The following is a 23,520-nucleotide window of genomic DNA, read 5'->3' as shown; positions in this document are numbered from 1 at the left end:
TTTTAAAATATTTTGGAGAACTCTACTTAATAATTAGAAGTCTGGCTTTGGAAACTTTTGCTATGGGGAGGCTCGCCACCCTGCTGAAAATACATATTTAATTTCACGGCAAGAGGTATATCATCTAACGAGTCTTCAATTTCATTTCGTAGGAATTAAAAATATCGTGCTCCAGTTAAGGCACCATAAAAAAAAACAGGTCCAATAATTTGCCTTTCTATCACTGCTGCCCAAATATTGATTTCGAACCGTTCTTGAAGCTGTCCGGGATGAATAATTCTTTAATTATTTAAAGTATCTGTATATGTTTATCTAACAGTCAATTACAATATCGAAGTCTTCTTACAAATTTCGCTTCATAAAAATGTCGATGAAGCTTATATTTAAGAGAATGATAGCAGTGTTTTTGCTTCCTATCCTACGTAGAATGATCTCCTGACTCCAAAAATGTACAAAATATGGGTTGAGCCATTTAAAATTCAAAAGTTTGACCAAAAATTGTCAAAAAATTGGACATTCAGCCTATATTAACCTTTCCAAATTTCAAATCGCTATCTCAAGCCGTTTAAAAGTTGTGGAGTTGTGGAGTATTCCCCCTTGTGTCACCCAATATAGGGTTAAAAAAAAATATGTATATATATATATATATATATATATATATATATATATATATATATATATATATATATATATATATATATATATATATATATATATATATATATATATATGTATATATATATATATATATATATATATATATATATATATATATATATATATATATATATATATATATATATATATATATATATATATATATATATATATATATATATATATATAGTAGATGTAGTTTTTATTCTACCCCATCGGCAACTAAGATAATAAAACACCCTGTACATTGCGGTCTAACGATTCGAAAAGGAAATGTTGGGCAATGTGGCAACAGCGTCAGTGTCATATTATGCCCATTTCACCAAACAAATGATGATCGGACCGAATGAAGAGTAGGCCAATCGCGGAAGCAGGAGGTGAAGCGAAAGATTGGACGTTAGCTGCGGAAAACGCCAGGCCGTCAGTACTTGGGCCGCGCAATAAGTGATTCGGTACTGGCAGGCGTCGTCGGTATAGTTAAAAATTAAAAGTAATGTTTACACTTTAGCCGTAGCAGAAAAATGAAGAAGTCCGCCATGATTCGGTGATAAGTATTTACGAACTTGTTCCACTGATTTTCATTAGGAGAGCTGTTCGAAATGGAGTGGTCCTATAAATACAGAAGATTCAATTTGCCCAAAAGGTATTTCCCGGTTTAGTTTTGCTTTTAATTTTTATCGTCTCGGTGTTTGGTTTGACGCCAATTTCTGTCTCCGAATTCCAATATTACAATTTATTTTGTCAGGTGTGTGTAAGGTATTATTTAAAAAAAGATGATTTCTCAATCATTCAATTTTTATACAAAAAATACTATTATATTTCTTTGGAGCGGTTTTTGAAATATTTTTGTTCCAAGTAATCGATACATGCTGTTTTAGATAATGAAACAATAATTATAATTAGCAAAAAAATCCGGCAGACTAGTGAGTACATTTTACAAATTGTTTCTTTGTTTGTCTTGTCATGTAAAAATTACAAACTTAATACAATTTTAACTTACAGTCGATTAGTAGGCAATATATTTTAAATAAAATTTCTTGATCTCTTTGCATTAACAGAATTTTTTGCACACCCATTATTTCATACCAAAACATTTAGAAAACTGTTTTGCTTCTAACGACTTCAACCAAGAGGAATTTTTCAAGTAAACATGATTGTGGAATTCATTTCTCTTACCAAAAATATGGTACAGAGTCGTACAAAAAAGTCATAAGCGATTAAAAACTTAAAAAAACATGTAGGTATGCCCACCCACAGGTAAGAACAAGTTTAAGAACAAAATCAAATTTTTAGTGTCAAAAAATTAAATTTAATAAATAACAATAAAATTTTTACATCCTGTATCTCGGCAAAGAATTTTAGACTACATGTTTATAGTAACTTTTTACCTTAAATCTGCACACTTACCGCCCTGTAATTACTAAAACTTTTTTCTTAAAAAATATGCATATTGTTCCAGTGATGCGAAAGATAATTATATCCATATTTAACATTAATAATATGCTTGTTAATCGTACATTATACGCAAAACATCCATAATAAACCGACTAGTAATCAGTTATTAAATATTACAGAAACTTGTCCAAAAATCACCGATTTTTAAGTGAATATACTTACAATATACATTAAATTCACGACCAGGCAAACTCCCGGATAAATAAATTCGTTGATATTATAACAATTTTCTTCAGATTATATTCAGATTTAGTTATTTTGTATAAAATAGCTACAGGGCCGCCCTTGTTAATATGTCTGTATAAAGTTCGTTGCCTATGCAGCTATCGAATTCACCAAAATTCTTCAAAAATACTTCTGCTAGACAAAATTTTAAGGATTCTATGCAAATTATTAATATTATTTTAGCGTTATTAATAATTATGTAGTAGCTCAGATTGGTTTTTAATAGTTTTGGTTGTTTTACTTTTCCCATGATTTGTTTTTAGTAAATCCTTAATTGATTTAAAAATATATGCAAATCGAAGATATAAAATTACAATAATAATGCGCAATTGATATTTTTAAAGTTTTTTTTACTTTCTTTTATTTTGCAGTTCAATTTAACATTTTCCTACTTAAATACGAGTTAAATATAGAATAACAATTTATATATCTATATTACTTTTTTTAATAACTTTTACATTACGCTACATCCCAACGATTCTCGTCATAAAATTCTCACAATTGTCGAATCAGATCGGTGCTTACTCTAGCCTAGCTTTCGGTAAACAATGAATTAGCCCAATTTAATAATGTTTTGTGAAGGACGATAACGGATTTCACTGTTCTAACGGAAATATACAGGTGGTTTCGAATTAAGTGAACGTTATTGCTACAGAGTAGTGAAACTTGGAGGTTTTCATTAATTATCGTTAATCAAGAACTGTCACTTTGAGGACCTAAGTATTGAAATTTTTCTGAAAGCCCAAATGGAAAAAAAGTAAGACAGATGGTCCAAACACAAATTAGTAAAAAACAATTCAAAAATGTTCATTTTCAGTTTTGCGATTGAAAGCAATAACTTTCAGCCCAATTTGTTAAAAAAAACCTCTATGACCTTTATGTTTACGTATTGATGGATGTGTATACATATCGTTCAGGTTTATAAATAAATGTGCATATTATTCTTGTAAATCGTAAATTTGCTGAATTTCTTTTCGAGTTCTAAGAATAGAGTCTTTTCCCGAAAGCAAAATATTTGTCCGAGATTGCATATTCCACAATCAGTGTGACCCTGATCGGACTTTCTTTCCCGTCGCCGCATTAGCGTCGCGTTTTTTGGTTACAACTTTTTTTATTTGTTTTTGGTGTTCCATTACAGGTTCTGATCATTCCACGTAGCCACAATGAGCAAGTAAAGACATAATGCACGATACAAATAACAATTCTGCAACCATGGCAATGATTGATTTGTCTTTTTCTAAAGTATTATAATGCATTGATTAACACGGTTTGGGGGTGATCGGATGTTTTCATATGGGCGATAGTCGTAGTAAAAGTATAGTATGCCAACAACACGTTGATCAACTTCTTCAGTAGGTCGTTTATTGACTCGTGCCAATTGAAGTTAGTGACTAAAGTTGCATTAATCAAACTTGTTGTATTAATGCATTAGTTTGAAATAACAACCAAAACAGAAAAGGAAGGAGAAGAAAAATATTTCGAAGCAAACTTTTGAGGTCCGGCTTGCATAAATAGTGGCATTTAATTGGTTAATACATTTGGAACTATAAAATACCAGTGATATGCCACCAGTAACACACGAAAGATTTTTGACATTTGATAGTTTTGTCTGATGGTATTTGTCGTTAAACAATTTATTTCTTATAAATAATGTCTTTACGAGTTAGATAGTAAGTGGCTTAATGTATTTTTCTTTTCTCCATATTTAAACATATTTTTTAGTTAGGTAACTACTAACTAACCCAAACTACCATGCTGCATTAAGTGATTATTTTGTGAATGTTATATTGCCAAACAAAAAAGTTAATAGAATTACAGGGAGAAGCAACTTAAAATCAGTCAGAACGTCTCGTCCCCAGTTAAAAATAATAATTTTTTCGTAAGCAATAAGTTTTGCTTCATTTTTGTTAGTTTCGGTTAGTTTTGAATAATATTTTGTTGATATAGGTTGAAGGCATATATTTTTGACAAAATTCAAAGCATCTCTCTCTTACTCAGACATTTTCAAATACAAACATTCGTCTTTACTAGATTAAAGTGCGAATGATTCAAAACTGGCACGACCCGTGAAATGTTCTATTTCAGTTTCCATTAAACTAAAGGGTGAGATAGTAGAAAGGAATCGAGAAATCGCACCAAAATCAATTTTGATTTTGAGCAACTGTTGATAGTCAACGAAATTTACCTAGCTAATAATTTTGGAAATCGGATTCGCGTTATTTTCGTTCAAATTGCCAGCAGATTGAAATAAACGTAGCACTTTCTATAAACATTATGTAACAAATAATTTCCGTCGTAACCTTGAAGGTCTCAATTTATTCGACGCCGCTGACTCTTGATCTTCACACTACGCTTAAGCTTCAATGAGAAATTTGCCGGATGAGAAATAAGTCGATGGTCTCGGTTAAGGTCCCGTTACGGCAAGATCTAGAACATTAGGTTAAATTTGATGCATAAAAAGTATTGTGTTTCAATTTATTACTAGTGTTTGGTAAACTAAGGGTGTCAGTTCGTTATAGGCCGCATTGCCCAGCCAAATGCAAGCATAATAATGACGTGAATTGATAGGTAATGTTTATACTAACATAAGCTGAAGCTGAAGCTAAAATGAAAGATAAAATATGGAACTTTTCAAGTCATTTTTAAAATCAGTTAAGATTCTTAATCATTGTGAAATTGGGGATAATTTAACTGGTTAGTGACAATTAACAACAGTGGCAATTTTTTATAAAATCGAGAATCTTTAAGATATATATAAAGAAAACGAATACTTTTTAATTTCATGTATTTTAAAAAACAACTAATTTGCTTAAATTAACTAACATCCTGTATGCAACGAATATTTGTTCGGTTTCCACTTTAGCATCTGAATATGGCAATCATCGACCAGAATGTTTCAATTCTATGGAATATTTTATATTGACAAAGTTACTACGTTAATACGAATAATTTGTTTTCTAAAAAGGTACAAGTTTCTTTAGAGGCTGCCTTCTCAATAAAACAGTCTAGCAAAAAAAATAAGGCCATAAGAGATGAACTGTTAAAGTAAATGTCAATCGTAATTTTATTAATAATTTAGATTCAGGAATAGATCAGCCGTAACAGATTAGGTTAATTTTACCAATCACAGACCTTATCGGACGATTACAAAAAATTCATCAATTAGTAACCGAATATAAACAATATTCAAAATTCAACTACGCGGGAACTATAGACATGCACCCTGACAATAGTGATTTTATGCCAGTGATTTCGTACACCTGTAAACCAAATAAATCATTCTTGTAAAATTAGCGCTTTCGTCCAATTTTCCTTTCCTATGTAGTGCTCAATTAACGTGTCAGACAAAATTCAGCAAAATATTTCACTTCCGCCATTATGTAATAACTAATGCGACCACGGTATCATAGAACACTTTCAATACTGTTCGTGGAATGAACTTTCTCAATAAATTGCATTAAATGCATTAATTTTCAGGAAAACTTTCCAACCAGGTTCGATTTTATTCTATTAAGTACATTCCTTCATATTGCAGAATTTTTCTGGGCTTTGATTAGTTTTATTGCTAAATTTAAATTTTTTAACCACTATCCTGTATTCTAAAATACAACAAACTGTAACATGAATGAGAAATTACAGCTGCATGGTACAATCATTCAAAAAACATACACTTCACTTACTAATGCAGAAAAAAATATTAATATTTCAAATATGAATAAATTTTCCTAAGACTTTTGAAGCAAGGTAGAATCTAGTTTGTTGACGGTTAGAGGAGTGAGGACACCTTTCTTTTTGAATAGATGACGGGGAATTAATGACCTCGAATTGAAAATTTAACTACACACCGTGACATGTATGTCCCAGTTTAATAAAAAAAAACTCGTAGTCATTATAAGCAATTATTGACTCCAAATCTGTTAAAAATACTGATGGCCTTTGCGACCTTAAACGCTTCAGCAATCGTATAAAAGCAGGTATATGATAAGCGGGTACCCTTTTGTATGATTCTATTTTTTTATAATGATGGGATGTAGCTAATACACATGAAGGTAAAACGGCAATGACGTGAATATAGCGGTAATGTTTATATGGCTTTGTGGAAATAAGCAAAAATGGGGTCATTGGTCGACCACACATAAAATTTTCATCTATTCAATCTACTGCAATACCCAAGTTACTAGTCAGTTGCGATATTAGTTATTCCAAATATCCAAATTCGCTTTTATGTCATTTCCTTTTAACAATCAAATTATTATAATTTTCTCTCATATAAGGTAAATTCTAATTAGTTTATTTAATACGAATTGACTTGAGTTACATAACATTTTATATCATGTCAAGATCCTTTAAGACGCTTTTTAGTAAAGTGATATTTACATCTATATATAGGATACATGTATTAATATACAAGGTGTTATTTAAAAAGAATACAATATTACTCAGCGTGATTTCTCAAGTATTTTTAATGTAAATAGTCACTATAAACGTGTGGTTTAAATTGCTTCACTTCCAATATACAGGATATCAAATTTTTATTTTGTTTTTCCTGCATTACCTCTTAAATAATGTTGATTTTCTAGCCAAAATTTATAATTGGAATTTCCTTAATCATTTGTAGGGGGCGTTATGTACAAATCTTTTCTCTATTTTTTTTCTCATGACTTTCTATAAGACTTTGTATGATATTTTTGGTAAACATATAATATAATATAATAATTCCTCAATGAATAGAATTATTAAAAGTCGCTAGCAAAAAAAAACAAATGAACAATTCTAATAGGGAAGGAAACATCAAACAATAACATGCAGGATGTAAAAAATACAAACATAATACAATTGTCATGTATCAGATGTTGCACTAAGAATCGTTCTCGGTTGTATCTCGAGAAGTATTGGTCGTATGATCTGCTTAAAAAACATATCACCAAAGGGTGGCGAATAAGTGAAAGACATTTTTAGAAAATTTTATTTAGGAAAAGAATTAAAAAAGATATTTTTGCTCTATCTGCTAAAATACAGTTAATCGGAATCAAACGACTAGCTCTCGTTTAATACGGTGTTTCTTAATCTATATTCTGCTTTACAAACAAGAAAATTATTCATTTTACATTACACGCTGTCTCATAACTTTAAAATTTAAAAAAAAGTCTAGCTAATAGTGACGATAAACATATGTTTAAAAATTCAACCAAAGGTGCAGCTTTTATATTAATTAATATATATATATATATATAATATATTATTAATATTAATAATTATTGCGAAGAATTAAGTTCTCAACTAAATTATTATTTAAACAGGATGTTAGTAAACCTCTTCATTGTGACAATTTTCCGAAAATATGAGAAAAAATCAACTTACCAAGTAGTCAAGTTGAAATCATAATTTTTTATTGCTTTAATATTTCTTTATATACTGAAGAAAATACATTTTAATTTTTTTAGCAATGCCGTAATTCGTTCAAAGGTTGACAGGACGCAACACCAAACTAATAAACCGTCACAGGAGCTCCTTTAGGCATAAGCAGAGAAGGGAACCGCTCTCTTGAAACGATTACTTCAAACTTTTCTCAAGCTCCTACCTGTTCTGCCATCTTAATTATTGCTTATTATCTCATCTAGCAAGATATTATTATCAACATCATCGAAAATTAATCATTTCTTTCACATGATTTCTTAAATTGGACTATTTTTGCTAATATCCTGAAAAAAAGATTTGATATCTAAAATTACCCACATGAGAATGGGCAATGTTTGCTAAGTTGCAAGGCAACGCCCCCTAACATCTAATGTCAAATACATATGATTACCTTTTAGAAAGTAGAATACAAGGTGGTTGTAAACGAGACACAGAGAGATTCTCCAGTTCAATCCGGAGTAATTAACATTTAAATAAAAACAGAACGTTCCCCACCACTTCATCTTATCAGATAAATCAAAATGGAACAAACCGAAAAAAAACGAAATTTGGTAAAAATTCCGTATTCCAAACTATCTAAAAACAAAAATTTCTCATGCACTATTTGGTAATAAATTGCACCCGGTACAATTGAGTAGTATCAAACCAAAATAGTTGTAAAGTGTAAAGTACAACAAGTCATGAGCCTTTGAACGTGAGAAGAGGTATTCTACAATCAAAGGCTGAATTAAAAACATATTTAAATTGCTCATGCCAAACAACATGGGCATTATTAACGAAATTATGCAGAAAAAAAAATAAAACTTTGAAATTTGTATTTACAAAACCCACGTGAGACCAGAAGTTTGTGGTAACTTTTTACCTTAAAAGACTACCATAAATCACTCTTTGAAATATGGACTCTAATTAAACAACACCTTGTATCCAATATAATCACAGATTATATATACAGATGTATATATAATCCGTTGGCGAATAAATATCTAGACTAGAAATACATTTACACCTCTTAAAGCTTATTATGAAAGTTACAGTTAGGAAAAAACAATCTTCGAGCTATTAAGAACAGTTATCGTCACCACCACTTATCCCATTCAACCAACCATTTTATAAAAAAATTACTATTTCTGCCGCCTGATGGCACAACCCACGACACCCATGACAACCAGATTAGTGTGTTAACTACATAATGTATTATGCGCAGCTACGTTTGTAGGTTGATGCATTTGTATTGTCGCTAAATGAATGGGATGCATCGTTAGCAATTTTCACGCTACTAGACGGCTCGCGCTTGAGTTGCCTGGACTTCCGCATTTTTACTGCACAGGTCGACCATTACTACCATTAGCAAAATTACGTTTGCCACCATAGATGGATTTTTTTCTATTTTAAAGTGGTACGAGTGGTAGTGTAGCTAGTGGGAGTAGTAGTAACTTTCAGATCGCATAGAGACACAGCAAGAAGTAACTACAGCAGAGTTCGATGAACTCTCTATTGTCGTTCTGAATTTGCACCTCCAATTGCAGTTGTTGGCTCGATCATTCAATCAATGCCAGTTTTTTTTTTCGTTTCAATGTATAATTTCAATTAAGAATAAAATTATCTCATAATAAGTAATTAATTAATCAAATAAATTTAAAATCTCGTAGCCCAAAGTGCTGGACATCATTCTTCTTTTAAGTTGTCTCAAGCTACCCTTTTCTCATAGTGGTGGTGGTTGCAGTGATGAAACACAAAGAATACCATGATACTATACAGATGTGGGGTGGTTACATGGCCATAGGACTAAAGCAGTTTCTAAATCGAAATTCGATAAAACACCGTGGACATTTATAATAAGAGAAAAAATTAGCACCTACTGCAATGGTTTATTAGAAAAAATATATATTATTATTGTGCCTCCTTCTAGACAGAACGCTCTTGTAAGCACTGTAATTTCGCTTAACTGTGAAAATTGTAACTCTAGTTTTCATAGAAGCTATGCTATTTATGCAAAAGTTACAAACCAGAGTGAAAAAGCCCTATAAACCTATAAAAATGGAAGAAAAGAAATTAAAACCCTCATTAGATTATCAGTATGTGTATCCATTTAAGGAAGCCATTGAGTAGAAAATGACGACTTTGGAGACATCGAACAAATTTGACTCAAATGTTGAGAAGCGAGAACTCTTCCTTTAAGCGAAGACTACGAGCGCTAGAAAACAAAATTGATGAACTTGAGCTCAAAGGAAAAGTAAATAGTAGTTGTACTGAATCAGGAGAACTCGGAACCAAAGGCGATTGTTAATCAAATAGCAAAAACCATACAAGTATCTGTTAATGATGGTGAATCAGGGAATGCTATCGTCTAAATAAAAACGAGGATGAAGCTATACTAGTAAAATTCGATGACTTTAATGTTAAAAAAATGCTAACCAGAGTAAAGCAATTGAAATTCGTCACAGTAAAGAAATGCGGATTAAAAGGAAGTGATAGAAATGAAGGTCAACCAATAAATAAACGTGCCTTATTCAAGAAGGCACGTGAAGTTAAAAAGAATACTTGCGGAAAAATGAGCATGACATTTCTATAAGAGTATGCTCAGAAGATGACCTTTAAAATAAAATCCGACAAAAGTGCCGCTTTAAAAAATTAATATAAAAATTCATAGATTTTAATAATATCCTAGATAAGGCTCGCAAAACTATTGAATGTGATAACCCACTCAGGCTGAATACTTGAATAGTGTCGGTGATATTAATTTGATGCATGTAAATATATGGAGCATATATAGCGGCTTTGATAACTTTCTTGACTTTTTGGAGTCGACTGGCCTTTGCCAGTAATATTCTTCCTTAACGTATGATAATCATCAAAACTGTTAAGAGTGCTGTCGTTCCAGAAAACACAAATATGTAAATGATATAATATTTGGTTTTTTATTTAATTGATAAATAATTGATGATTATGAGTATCTTCCGTATACACCTAGTTATTGTATGTGGTAAATACATTTTTGCATAAAGTATCTAATTAAAACTACGAAGTGTCAAATATTAACCAAAAGTTAAAAACAAAAATCCCCCAGAATTGAATAGCAATTAATATATATTTTTTATTTTAACAGCAATTTTTATGTGATAAAAAGCATACAGAAAATACACGTAGAATTACATTCTGTCTACTGCTCTTTAGAATAAGAAAACAAAATTATGTTCCCGGAAAATCTCAAGATAGTTCTTATTCATTTACCTTTAAAAAGAGAGATTTTTTTTATCCTTATCAGACGGCATCGAAACAAATTGATGCGATTAGCAACAGAGCAACGAAAATAATCAGTACCCTCGAGTGATTGCCGAGAAAATGACCGTAGAAAACGGTATAGAAAGTTTTAATTCATTATGATAGGAACGGGTTAAGTGCATAAAAAAACAGTATTACGGTTAAGCGGAGCAAGATTGAATTTTCTCCATACATCGAGATTAGTAAAACGCCGCTGACTTTAGCCGAGTGAAATACAGGCGAGAAAACTGGTTTTTTATTCTCTGCAAGCCTGCAGATGACTGAAATTGGGTGCACACAGTCTCGTATGCACTTGTAGGTGTTCTAAAATTTAAGACGAAATTTATTTTACGTCCATCTAGGCTTTTATGTTTTTTCCAACTTACCCGAGTGTGCGCATGTACTAACTTCAAATATAACCTCTACTTAAACAAAGTTTATCGATCAACTTGTAAAGTATTAAATTAAAACCAAATATCGAAAACTTTATTCTAACGGCTCATACAATTTGAAAATGGAACTCAATTTTACAATTATTAATAGATAACAAAGCAATGACATTATTATCCTGGCAGAATCGATTTTAATAGAAGTCATCAATATTAATAAGAAAATAATTTATCAACTTGTCTCTGCAAGAAAGATTTTTCAAGGGTGTTGAACTCGGAAGAGAGAATAAGTTGCTGATCACCGTCGCTGCTATCAGCAAAGAAACATTGCATAAACGGGCAAGTGTGCAAATTATAGCTGAGATTTGTGAGTTCTCTTAAAAGGTCTGAAAATAGGAGGCTAAAGCCAAAGCAAAAGCGAATTGCACAGGTCAAGCAAGATCTGAATTGCGGACATCACCTCCATGATTCTGAGTCGAAAGGCCGGATCATGGAATATAGAGAAAACGGTAGAACACACAATTGAAAGTTGAAAGATTATCATATTATATCATTCACATTATATCACACTATAATTTAATTTAATTTTCATTTCAAAACTGTGTGATTATATGAAAAAAAGAGAGGAAAGCTTTCCGACGTCGTATGCCGTCTCACCAAGGCAACGCTCTTACCTATAAAAGCTTCGAAATTCGTCAGCATTAATGCGTTTCTCCAGACTTGGCATCCAGTGACCACCGGCGTTCCCAATTGATAGATAATTTACGCATAACAAATTACAACTTATTTATATAATAAAACAATGTACTTTAAAAAATGCATAAGACAAGTATTACAAGAAAATGTATAACAAACAACAACTTTAGTGTGAAAAACAGAAACGTTCATTTTGAATAGAAAGAATTTTGAATTTAAAATTCTTTCAGGTTGTAGAAAGCATCAGCCGACAGGAGCCCCTTGACCTGTTTTTTAAATTGCTTTGTTGATAAATTTTTTAGACTTGGAGGAAGCAAATTATGATAATATGGTTCTGCGTAATTTAAGAATCTTGCACAAAACAAACGAGTAAGTTTTGATCACATTCACTGTTCTGGACGTTGATGTGTTTCTTATGCAAATCTTTATTTTTATGTGTGATTAAGAGAGTATGCACGATTGTCTCAGGAAGAGTTTAAAAATGAACCTAAGCAGCCTATTTTGTTGTATTCTTTGGTAATCATTCAGAAGAGTAGTAAAAGTAATGAAGCGTAGTAAAAAGCAATTAGTGGCCTCTGGTTAATATCGCGAAGAACATTTTGTTTACCGTTCTGCATTATCTATGTCCCAAAATAATACCTTCATGGGATTCATTTTCGTATGGATCAGGCGCTGATAGAAAGTGGCAAAAGGGCAAACATTTGTTCTGAGAGTGCTGATAGTATATTATGCAACAAGTGCAGTAAACGGCATTTGACTCACGAGTTTATTTCACACGTGCCGAGCGCAGCGGATTGAGTGTTTAATAATAAGTGCACTATGTTTTTTGTCAGCTGAATGACTGCATGAAGTCTTTTCATAAAGAATAAACAGAATTTTTTTTTGTTTTTATGAATTCGATATTATTTGCTATACAGTGGTTTGAACGAATTAGGATAGCAGGTCTACGAAAGGCTAGAACATAAACTCGATTTAAGCAGGAGTGAGGCATTAGGAAGAGCCATTGATCGCGAAGAACTGTGTCTAAGAATAAGACCATTTTATACTAGCGGACATGAATCCAGTACAGCTACGACTCGACAGATGTTTATAACATTTACTTATCGTAGAATTGGAGCTTGTACGCGACAATCGTAAACGTCTGTTGATATTGCTATTAATCAATAAATAATAAACGTGTGGCATGGTGCTAAGGATTTTGTGCTCACAATGGTCGGCGAGAAAGGCACCAACTTGCTCGCGATACTGTACTATGATCTGGGGTAAATAATTTTTTCTATTCCCGTCTGTAAAATACCTAATTACAAACCCAAACCGATCTAGTGTGCGGGAACCGTGACTTTACCACGTCAGTTTCGTTTCCCACGGATCCGAGCCACTTCGGACATTTTCAGGAGTTTTCCGCTCGGGTTTGGAAGCAATCGGATGTTTCCGGAGATATTTTCCACGCCTTGAATTTTGACGTTTGTCAATTCTGACGGTCATGTCATGTATTCGTGTTGTTTGGCGAAAATGTACCCAATAACTAACGGTCGGAGAAAAGGTATAATATGCAACACGTACAGTAAACTTTTTAAGTCACTCGTTATTAAACTTGTGAGTCAAATGCCGTTTACCGCACTTATTGCATAATATGCTATGGAAACTAGTTCTTTGCAATCCTACATTAATAATGCAACCTATCGGTTTGCCCTACCTTCGGCAACTGGAAAATACACATTTTCAGACATTGCAAGGCCACATAATTCTGCAGTTAGTATAAATTTCCTCCGAGAAGTCATGTCTTACATATACATAGATACATCAAGAGCTAAGATTATTCTGGACGCACCGAGCACAGGCAGATATCTTTTATCTGGTTCGCAATATCACACAAATTTCAGAATCTCACAACTTACTTGAAGGTGCAACTCACTAATAATTTTTTAACTGTTTTCTATAAATTTGCTGGAAAATGTCATCGATTGTTATTCATATTTATCCCAAACTCGTCCCAAAAGATGAATAAAACATATTCACATTCACAACTACGCCCCTGCGAGCAGGTAATACAATACACTGACGAGAGTGATGTATTCGGTCAAAGTGGAGTAGACAGACGTTCACAGCATTAGAATGTAAGTAGTTCAAAGCTGAAACAACGACGGACGCTTACATGCGTGTGTAATTGGGTTAAACGATCTAAAACGTCTTTACAAGCAAAATTTTTGACGTTGATGTTTGATAACACGCGCGAGACGTGGAAGAGAAAGCTTTAATTTGGTTTAAGTAACTCTCGCGAAATTATTCGAGTGACGGACACTCTACTGGACGCAATTAAACCGCTTCTTACTCCATAGTGTAGAGAACCGTATTAACTGTTACGAAACGGCCGATATTAAATTACTTTAATTAGGATGATAGGTGTGCGCCGCAATCGACAACATGGTTTTAAATTAATAGTGCAATTGGTGCGAAAATGGCCGTTACATTTTAACATACGATGCATACGGTATTGGTCTTTGTTTCAAAGCTGTGTGCAGATATACCGAAATATTGTAAAAGAAACATGAACAAACAAAAGCACAAACGTTTTTCAGATTAAGATCAAATACTACGCGTTTGATTTCTTAATGATTTATTATCCTCTGGGTAATAATCGAAAAAGAATTACAAAATTTGATACAATTATTATATGCTCCACTCTTTGCAACTTAAAGTTTGAACTTCACGTATGGCATAACGGTTTTCCGGTGGTATAGAAGAATTCTGTTGCAGAAAAAAGTTTTTCTACTCCCATCTACACAGCGATCTAGCGTGCGAAAACCATCACTTTACCACGTCAGGTTCGTTTCCCACGGATCCGAGCCACTTCGGACATTTCCGCACACGACAGCAATCGCAAGGTGACGTTTGTCAATTCTGACGGTCATGCATGTAATCGTGTTGTTTGGCGAAAATCTACCCAATAACTAACGGTCGTAGAAAAAGTCTAGTATGCAACACGTTCGGTAAACTTTTTAAGTCACTCGTTTATTAAACACTCACTCCTCTGTGTCAAATAGATTCCTGAGTCAAATGCTGTTTACCGCATTTGTTGGATAATATACTATTTCGTTATATTTAATATAAACTTCTCCTATGACACATGAGCACCTTTTCAGGCATCTTTCACTTCCAAAGAAGATAATACCACATTTGAAAAATTACTCGAAATTCGAATGAAAAACTGCTAATTTGGTTTAAAAAGTAACCGAAATGTTAACTGGACACAACCACTTGTCATAACATAGTGAATATGTACCTACGACTTAAGACACTCTTCTACAGTATATACTCCTACATCATTTCATTGCGTATCATTTATCCAAGAATTGTAATATTTGATAGAATTGTCATTAATCTCCATTCTCTGCAATTGAAAGTTTAAGATAAAGCAGTAAGTAAAATGCATTCATTTGTAATAGTCTTAAATTTCCATCTACATAATTCATTTTAAGGATAATTCTTCCACTCTTCCGCATTTAAATATCTGTTGCGTAACTGGAAATTCGAGTGAAATTGATATTAAGTTTTATATAGCAGTACTCTAAAACTATAAGCAAAGTTTACAGAATTAAAATATAAGATGCCGCCCTCGGCAACGTGCCGTCGATCGACCGTCGGAAGCGAATTTGGGTAAACGCCATCTTCTACTCGGTGACCGAAATTAGTGAGCAAAATATCTGTGACGTATTGTGAAAGGTTGTAGCAGTAAATTAAACGAGGGACTTTTTTTTTTCGTTGTCTATTAGATGAGGCTAGGTAATACTATTTTAAGGGTTTTTTTCTCTTTCTTTTTAAGGAAAGTCCAGTAGCCCACTTTCTCAATTGATTTTATTGCTTACCGATATATTTATATACTATATTCAATCTCGTCCTTGTTTGCGGGTTCGCGCTTGGAAAAATGTACTTGGATTTATAGGCACTCATAGATACGCTAATATAACGTTAGAAGAAAGTCGCAGTCGAAGCTCGAAATCGCCATCAGAAATTTTCAATTCCTCCTTTGAAATTAAGTACCAGGTTCACTTCTGATGGCAAGATTCTCCTGGAAAATTAACAAACGGCCGAATTTACTTATCGACTGGTACATTTATGTAATAAATATATGTATGTGCAGAAGAAAACAAAAATAAGAAAGGCATATATAGTCAAACTAAAATTAACACTGAAAGGTTAAAGGTTGGCAAAAAAAACCAAAATTTCATATCGTACTTGCGAATTCAACCGGTACTAATTTGATGTAACGGAAGGTTGTAAATAAATTTACATAAAAATAATATAAAACAAATTTAATTATAAAACCAAAATTTCATTTTTTTTTATTTTAAAATATTTGTTTAAAAAATTTCATTTTAAACTATGTAAAAATAAAAATAATCTTAAGTGCTTCATATTATTAATTTATAAATATATCATACTTTTGGAAACCATTTGCTACAAACTACACGTGGAGGGGAAGCGGCCAGCAACTTATATTTTAATTCTGTAAACTTTACTATAAGACAGTGTTCAATTTGATATTGTGCTTGTCCCTAAGCCAAAGTTACTCTTATTTCCCATAATAATGAATTGGTCTTTGTTAGAGCAATCTCGACACAGTCGCCGCCCCTCTTTTTTTATTAATCACCCTATATATTATCCAACATTGCAACAGTAGTATAACAAACATTTTAAAACTCTTCAAAATGATATACTATAGAAAAAATAATTATTTAAACCACATAATTACATAAATAATAAATAGTAAGAACCGCTAAAATCAAGCATACTGAAATAATATACAAAAATAGTCAGAAAGAGATGACGGAGCAGCGAATGCAATAATGTAGAGGCCGATTCAGAAAATATGCGCCAACGCTCGACTGGAGATTCGTCATCCAAAAAATAGAAAAACAAATTAATCGTAAATACGTAGTTTGCAAAATACAAAAAGTCAGTGGCGTACATATTTTTGACAATATTATTCATCAGAATACCTCCTGGGACGGCACTGGTTCTTATAATTTTAATCTAGTTGCCAAATTCCAAGCAAATCAACAAAACTTTTTTCTTTTTTTTTTGGATGACAAATCGCCAGGCATCGGGTATATTTTTTAAACATCCTGTATATTGCGTGCCCTTTTAAAATATCAAGGTTACCGCTACTTTTTCTTCTACTACTTCTACTTTCCTCTACTTCTGTAAAACACCTAATTTTACACCGATCTAGAGTGCAGAAAGTGTCATTTTAACACGTCAATTTCGCTTCCCACGGATCCGAGCCACTTCGGATATTTCAAGGATATTACCCCACGACTTTGGGAGCAATCGTATTGTCAATTCTGACGGTCATGTCATGTATTCGTCGTGTTTTGCAAAAATGTACCCAAAAACTAAGAATCGTAGAAAGAGTATAGTATGCAACACGTTTGGCAAACTTTTTAAGTGCCGTTTACCGCACTTGTTGCATAATATACTACTATACTACTAATATACTTAGGTCGGTTGTGCGTCATCGCTTAGATAAATAACTAAATGCTCGATCTTATGTCTCATCCACCCTGTATATTTGATATATTTAAGATCTGAGGAATTTCGGTAGACAATCCCTTTTTTTGTTGTATTTTCTTATAATTTAAATCTAACGAGCGTAGTTTTGTTTATATTGTAGAATCCAACCCGAATGACCAATCACGTTTCAATAACAATTCCGGTATAGTCCCGGCGAACAATAAGAGAAAGCAGTCAGCTGTCCACTGCACGGGCACAATTGCCATCCTTTTTTTTTTCTTTTTAATGGATGTATTGCGTTACCGAAGCGGATTTTTGTGTACCCGCTGCGATGATAACCGGTGAAAGTCGCGCATTTGGAAAAAAAATCTCAAGACTTCAAAGGTCGAGTGTATTAAAATTGTAGCAAAAGTAAAAGTATCCTCCGCAAACAATTCGTAATCGTAAATGTTTTCTATCGAAAGGAATGGGTACTGATGAGGTGCGCAATAAAAATCGTCTCAATAAATAATAAATAAATAAATTTTATGAAACATATAATTAAAGCTCAACTCTCGTTTAGTCGAAATCATTTACATAAATAGGGATTGTAGTATTGTCTTTTAGAAGGCATTATGAATATACAAATACAAAAATCAGTAACATTAAAACTAATGTTCGCTCTAGAGAATAGCCGAAATCAGTTACATAAAAATGTTTTCTTGCTTTGGCATTTCATATGTTTCCTTTCAAATACAAAAACACAACAATATTTCTGTGCAAACATAAATATGTATCACACAATAACGCGTTTTACCACAAACCGAAACTCAATTTTACGTACTTGACGCGCGTTTCGCCAACCAAGTTGGCATCTTCAGGAGAAGATTAAAACTCCAGTTTTAGTACAGTGCCGAAGGTTCCAGTCAAGAGTTTGATAAATATGTATGTTTTTAAGAATTTTTATGGAAAATTATTAAGAAGTATTATTGAGGTCAACGATATACAAAATTACATCGGTATGTGTAATAAATAAAAAGGTTTTTTTTCTCTGGAAAACTTCTTGGGAAAATATAAATTACTTTTTTTGCGGGATAATTCATTACGTTAAGCAATATGTTTAAATTTTTAAAAAAGTTTTGGTTTGTTTTCTTTCAGTTTTAATGTAACTGAGTTCGACCATTTTAAAGTCCGCAAGGGCCAGAGTAATATTTTTAATATGACTGGTTTAGGTTAAAGGTAATTTTTCCCTGCCTTACTAATATATTTAATACTACGAAATGTCTAATACTAAATGTTGCTAGTTTTATACAATAATTCGGGAGAATAGATCATTTTCCTATGATACGCTGTTAATTATTATTAAACAATCGAAAATTCTGCCCCGAACTGTATTTATTATATTTATTTCAATATTTATTATTTCTTTATTTAGGATTTATTTTTTTATAACCGTTTATAGATTTGGCTTTTCAGTTCGGGAACTAACAATTTCGAATTTAGATATTTCAATCTTCCGATTCAAAAAATATTAGTTCATTGGGTTAACATTGTCTGCTGGTTCTTTCAAAAGTTTGATATGCTTTTCTTGTAACGTAAGTTCTAGTCCAGTCAGTTTGCATTATTATGTCATAAATATCTTATTTTAACAGATAACTAAAAAGTACTTTACAACACAGACATAGTCCATTTTATAATAAAATAATAACAAAATTCGAAAAAATGCAATTTAGAAAAAACTATTTTCGAAACTATAAAGGAAATGGTTTTAAATAGAATGGATCATTTTTATAAAGTAAATACTATACAGGGTGATATTGAAATGACAAAGAGACAAGACAAGAGACAAATACCAAAAAAATTAAAATATTTGATTTTTTGAAGCTATTTTTCTACAGCGATAAGCCAGGCAATAATATTTGCCATACTGCTGGTTTGCCAAATCGTGCCACCGTGCTTAATAGCTACAAATATGACAAAAACTGCGGGACACAAAAATATGATTGTTTCATAGGGGTCTCGGTTGATAGGTAGGGACCACAGAGACGTCAGGTTATACTTTGACAAAAATAGCTTTTTCAATCCGATTTATACCGAACGAAATATCTTTTCGGCATCAGGGTGGCTTCCAGATTCACTTAATTAATTGTCCTAGTAACGGATACACTGTCAGTGTCACTTCGATTGGAAAATAAATGTGATGTATAACGATATAACATCAGTTCCTAGTTTCATGTATTGCCTCCGTAGTAACCTCTCCGGTTTTGGTTAGTAAGCCAAATCGTCTCCACTAGGTCAATAGAAGCATTTGAATCGTACATACGGTCTCACATACTGATTAGTCGAAAAACAAAAACACAAACAATAAAAATTTGCATTTAAAAGAAGCCGTTTTACTGGATGACGCCGCTGTTAATAAGTATGCAAACAAAGTCTCAACACCGATAGTTAGCGCTTGCCGTACCTTTCTAATGTTAGAAGAATAGAATTCACTTTTACCAGACAATCTTCACCTAATCACTTCCCTTCTGGGGGAACTTGCAAATCGATTTCCGAACTCGTCAAATTGCTCGTTGTTAAAATTATTGCCTATCTCTCGGACTAGCGCCGCTTTGTCCCGTTTTTCGCGGTCCGATTTAAACATTTACGAGCTTTCTTTCTATAATTTCTCGTTTCGAAGGAAGTGGGCCATCGATTTTCATCGGTGTTGGTGTTACATATGATTTACATACACATTACAAAATTATGTTAATGTCGTGTGTTTACACCCACCTCTATCGGCAATACGTCTCTGTGAGAACAAGTTAAGAATATACAACAGAATGTGTCACTAAAAAGGACAAAAATTTCTAGGAGCAGATACAATAAATAATAAATAAATAAAAATTAACTTAACAAATAAATAGAACAAGACCCTGGAGGATATTATAAACTATGTCACCAATTGTGAGCAACACAGATGAAAATTCATGTCGATGAAGGTAAGAAAGGCAAGGCTAAGCAAGCTAGGACCAGAAAAAAGAATTCTATCAATGATGGAAGATCTACTAACCCAAAAAAAAGCGGACTAAAGAAGCATCTATGGTTAACGGGAGTGGAAGAAAACACGGAATACAGGTGGAAGAAACGGTCTGGTGTAATTTTTATCAAATAGGGGGCAACAACCGATAAGGGGGATCCATTATCGAAGCTGTGAAATTATATCAGCGAAATCAACCTAGATAAAGCTTTACAATTATTACTTCACTTAATTCATTCACTTAATTTATTTGGGGACTGTAACAAGTTTTAGAATAATTTGTTCACTCTTGATTGTGGCTTTGTTGATGCATATATTCTCTCATTTTCAGAACAAGCGAGCTCATAGCCTTGATGGCGGTCTCCGTAACACTGTTTCTCTTTCTGCACACGCGAGACTTGAACACCAAATTAAAAGAAATGGAAGTAAGACTGCAACCGGAGGACGTCGTGCCTTCAAATCAACTGACTGGTAAGTTCAGATCGCCTTCGCAGCGTGGTTTTACCTGAAAATCGTAGGTAGCAGTGAACCAGCTGAATCGTCGCGAGTGAAAGCCATGATGAAGCTCTTACAAAGTACCGGAGAAGTACGTAAAACCGTTTAATGCAAACCGTCGAAGTTAATAAGTTACGACGTTTTTTACAGATGTCAACGTTGCAACCTCAACAACTTAACAATACTCGCAAAGCGCAACACGACGTAGTATTTTTCAATAGGGTGCCGAAGGTAGGCTCCCAAACGCTCATGGAACTACTCAGAAGGCTCAGCATAAGGAACGATTTTGGGTTTCACCAGGACCGAGTTCAGAGAGTTGAAACCATAAGATTGGCTCCTGAAGATCAAGCTGCGCTCTCCGGTTTAGTTTCAAGCTATGAGCCGCCGTCTGTCTATATCAAGCACGTTTGCTTTACCAACGTTTCGGCGTAAGAAAATACTAGAAACGGGTAAAGGGAAATCCACCAAAGTCAGTTTACGCTATAGGTTTGGCCTGCCCGAACCGATCTATATTAACCTGGTAAGGGATCCTGTGGAGCGGGTGATATCGTGGTATTACTACGTCCGCGCACCATGGTATTACGTGGAAAGAAAAATAGCGTTCCCGGACATTCCGCTGCCCGACCCGAAATGGCTGAAAAAGGTAACTTAAAGTGAGGAAAATATCTGAGAGCTTCGAATGAACCGTTCATTCTCTCGCTAATGCGATGCGGTAAAAGTAAAGAGAAGGTAAACTAATTAGATTTTGTACCAATTCACAAAATAGCTTCGGAAATGGTTGCTATGAATCTTCGACACGCCTAATTACGTAACGATTTACATAACGAAATGATCTGGGAACTATTGGGTAACTAGTGTAATAAATTTTAATATGAATACGTTCACCAATGACGGTGGAGCCTATGAGAATCTGCAACATCGGCTATAATACTTAGTACGTTTTTTAATGGCTGTAAAATAAGATTACTTCAACACACCCTAGCGAAAGTAAACTTAGTAAAGTTATTATGCTTCAGTATGCAGTATCGATGTGTAATCTTGGCAAATATAATTTTTATATATCACAACTTCTACACTAGATCTGCCCAACATCATTATTGTGTATTTATTGTAGTTAAGGTTTAAAATGTCACATACTATTGAAGAATTGAAGCGATTGTGGTATACTCAAAATTTAAAAGTTCAATAATTTAAATTTTAGGATTTTGAACATTGCGTGCTATCTGGAGATCGAGAGTGTCGCTACATACGAGGCGAGGTGAGGGAAGGCATTGGCGACCACAGACGTCAGTCGATGTTTTTCTGTGGCCATCACGTAGACTGCCTTCCGTTCAATACTGAGGGTGCTTTGGAAAGGGCGAAACGAGCTGTTGAAGAAAACTACGCGGTGGTGGGCGTCTTAGAGGAAATGAATACCACTCTGACAGTGCTGGAACATTACATACCCAGGTTTTTCGAGGGAGCGTCCGATGTCTACTGGAGTAAGCATAGAAGTGCCTATTATTAAAATTACGACGTCCCAAATCGCCCGCAACGCTCTTTGTTGCTGGTTGTTATAACAAACTTCCTTTGTTTCAGACGAGATAAGCAGGTACAAGCCGATCAACAAGAACAACTTCAAACCGCCGGTGAGCGAAGAAGTCAAGAATATCGTAAGAGCCAATTTCACCAAGGAGATTGAGTTCTACGAATTCTGCAAACAGAGGCTTCATAAACAATACTTGGCACTAAAGCTGGACAAGTCTTAGCGAGCAAACAACTTGGTGACACTTTTATTTATTTCATTATGTTCTGAGAAAACACACAAGAAACAAGACTTGCAATTTTGCCAATACCTAAGGTTTATGTGACATTTGTTTTTAAGTGTTCGTTATTATGGTATTGTAGATAATTTAACGTTAACGTGTAGGATTCGCTTAGATATTTATATTTGCTACGTGTATAGGAATAAGTCATCGCTCATCGATCATGTAGGTACAAACATTTTTAGTAATTTTGTAGAATCATCAAAACAATTGTGATACTTGCGAAAAGAAATTGTGGTCCAATAAAACCGTAAGTGCTTGGGACTTTTTCTTTACACCAATAAACATCTAACACCAATTTTGGCTATTCTTATAGTGTAATTGAGCAAGTGTCTTTGGAATTTTACAAACGTGCAATGTAACCTTAATTAAGGTTTAACAAACACGAAAGAATTACGCGCAATTGCCCATGCAGTTAAATTCTACTCTACTGACAGCACCATCTATGCCATGATGGATGAAACATGGAGAAAAGCTTAGAAAGTTACTCCAAAATACTGGCAGCAGAGGGCGCAGTATAATAGTAGATATTTTTGGCAATAACACTTCTTTAAGATACATTTATTTGTGAACACACAACTAAAAGTCATTTTAAAACGATCATAAT

The 23,520-nt window shown here is 33.4% G+C and overlaps 1 protein-coding gene across 2 annotated transcripts; it reads left to right on the top strand.

Annotated features, from left to right (window-relative positions):
- The first annotated feature begins 1,000 nt into the window (after window positions 1-1,000).
- LOC132698055 (heparan sulfate 2-O-sulfotransferase pipe) lies at window positions 1,001-23,202 on the top strand. Of its 2 annotated transcripts, XM_060663904.1 has the most exons (8): window positions 1,001-1,109; window positions 1,166-1,300; window positions 20,945-21,084; window positions 21,132-21,199; window positions 21,259-21,536; window positions 21,595-21,751; window positions 22,310-22,589; window positions 22,687-23,202. In XM_060663904.1, the coding sequence occupies exons 2-8, from the start codon at window positions 1,257-1,259 to the stop codon at window positions 22,854-22,856; spliced, it is 1,137 nt and encodes a 378-aa protein (XP_060519887.1). In that variant the 5' UTR covers window positions 1,001-1,109; window positions 1,166-1,256; the 3' UTR covers window positions 22,857-23,202. The 2 variants fall into 2 exon arrangements, with proteins under 2 accessions (XP_060519887.1, XP_060519886.1); XM_060663903.1 differs by having other exon boundaries at window positions 1,097-1,300.
- The last annotated feature ends 318 nt before the right edge of the window (window positions 23,203-23,520 follow it).

Source organism: Cylas formicarius, unplaced genomic scaffold (genome assembly GCF_029955315.1).
Source record: "Cylas formicarius isolate icCylForm1 unplaced genomic scaffold, icCylForm1.1 PGA_scaffold_2__14_contigs__length_35257938, whole genome shotgun sequence".
In the NCBI taxonomy this organism is placed as follows: domain Eukaryota; kingdom Metazoa; phylum Arthropoda; class Insecta; order Coleoptera; family Brentidae; genus Cylas; species Cylas formicarius.
This window is presented reverse-complemented; position numbering and strand designations above follow the sequence as displayed.

Bases quoted from the DNA above. Each gene is read 5' to 3' on its own strand.
- LOC132698055 (XM_060663904.1), top strand. From the start codon at position 1,257: ATGGAGTGGTCCTATAAATACAGAAGATTCAATTTGCCCAAAAG. The intron at 21,537-21,594 runs GTAAGAAAATAC...TTTACGCTATAG, and splicing joins TGCTTTACCAACGTTTCGGC to GTTTGGCCTGCCCGAACCGA. The intron at 22,590-22,686 runs GTAAGCATAGAA...CCTTTGTTTCAG, and splicing joins AGCGTCCGATGTCTACTGGA to ACGAGATAAGCAGGTACAAG.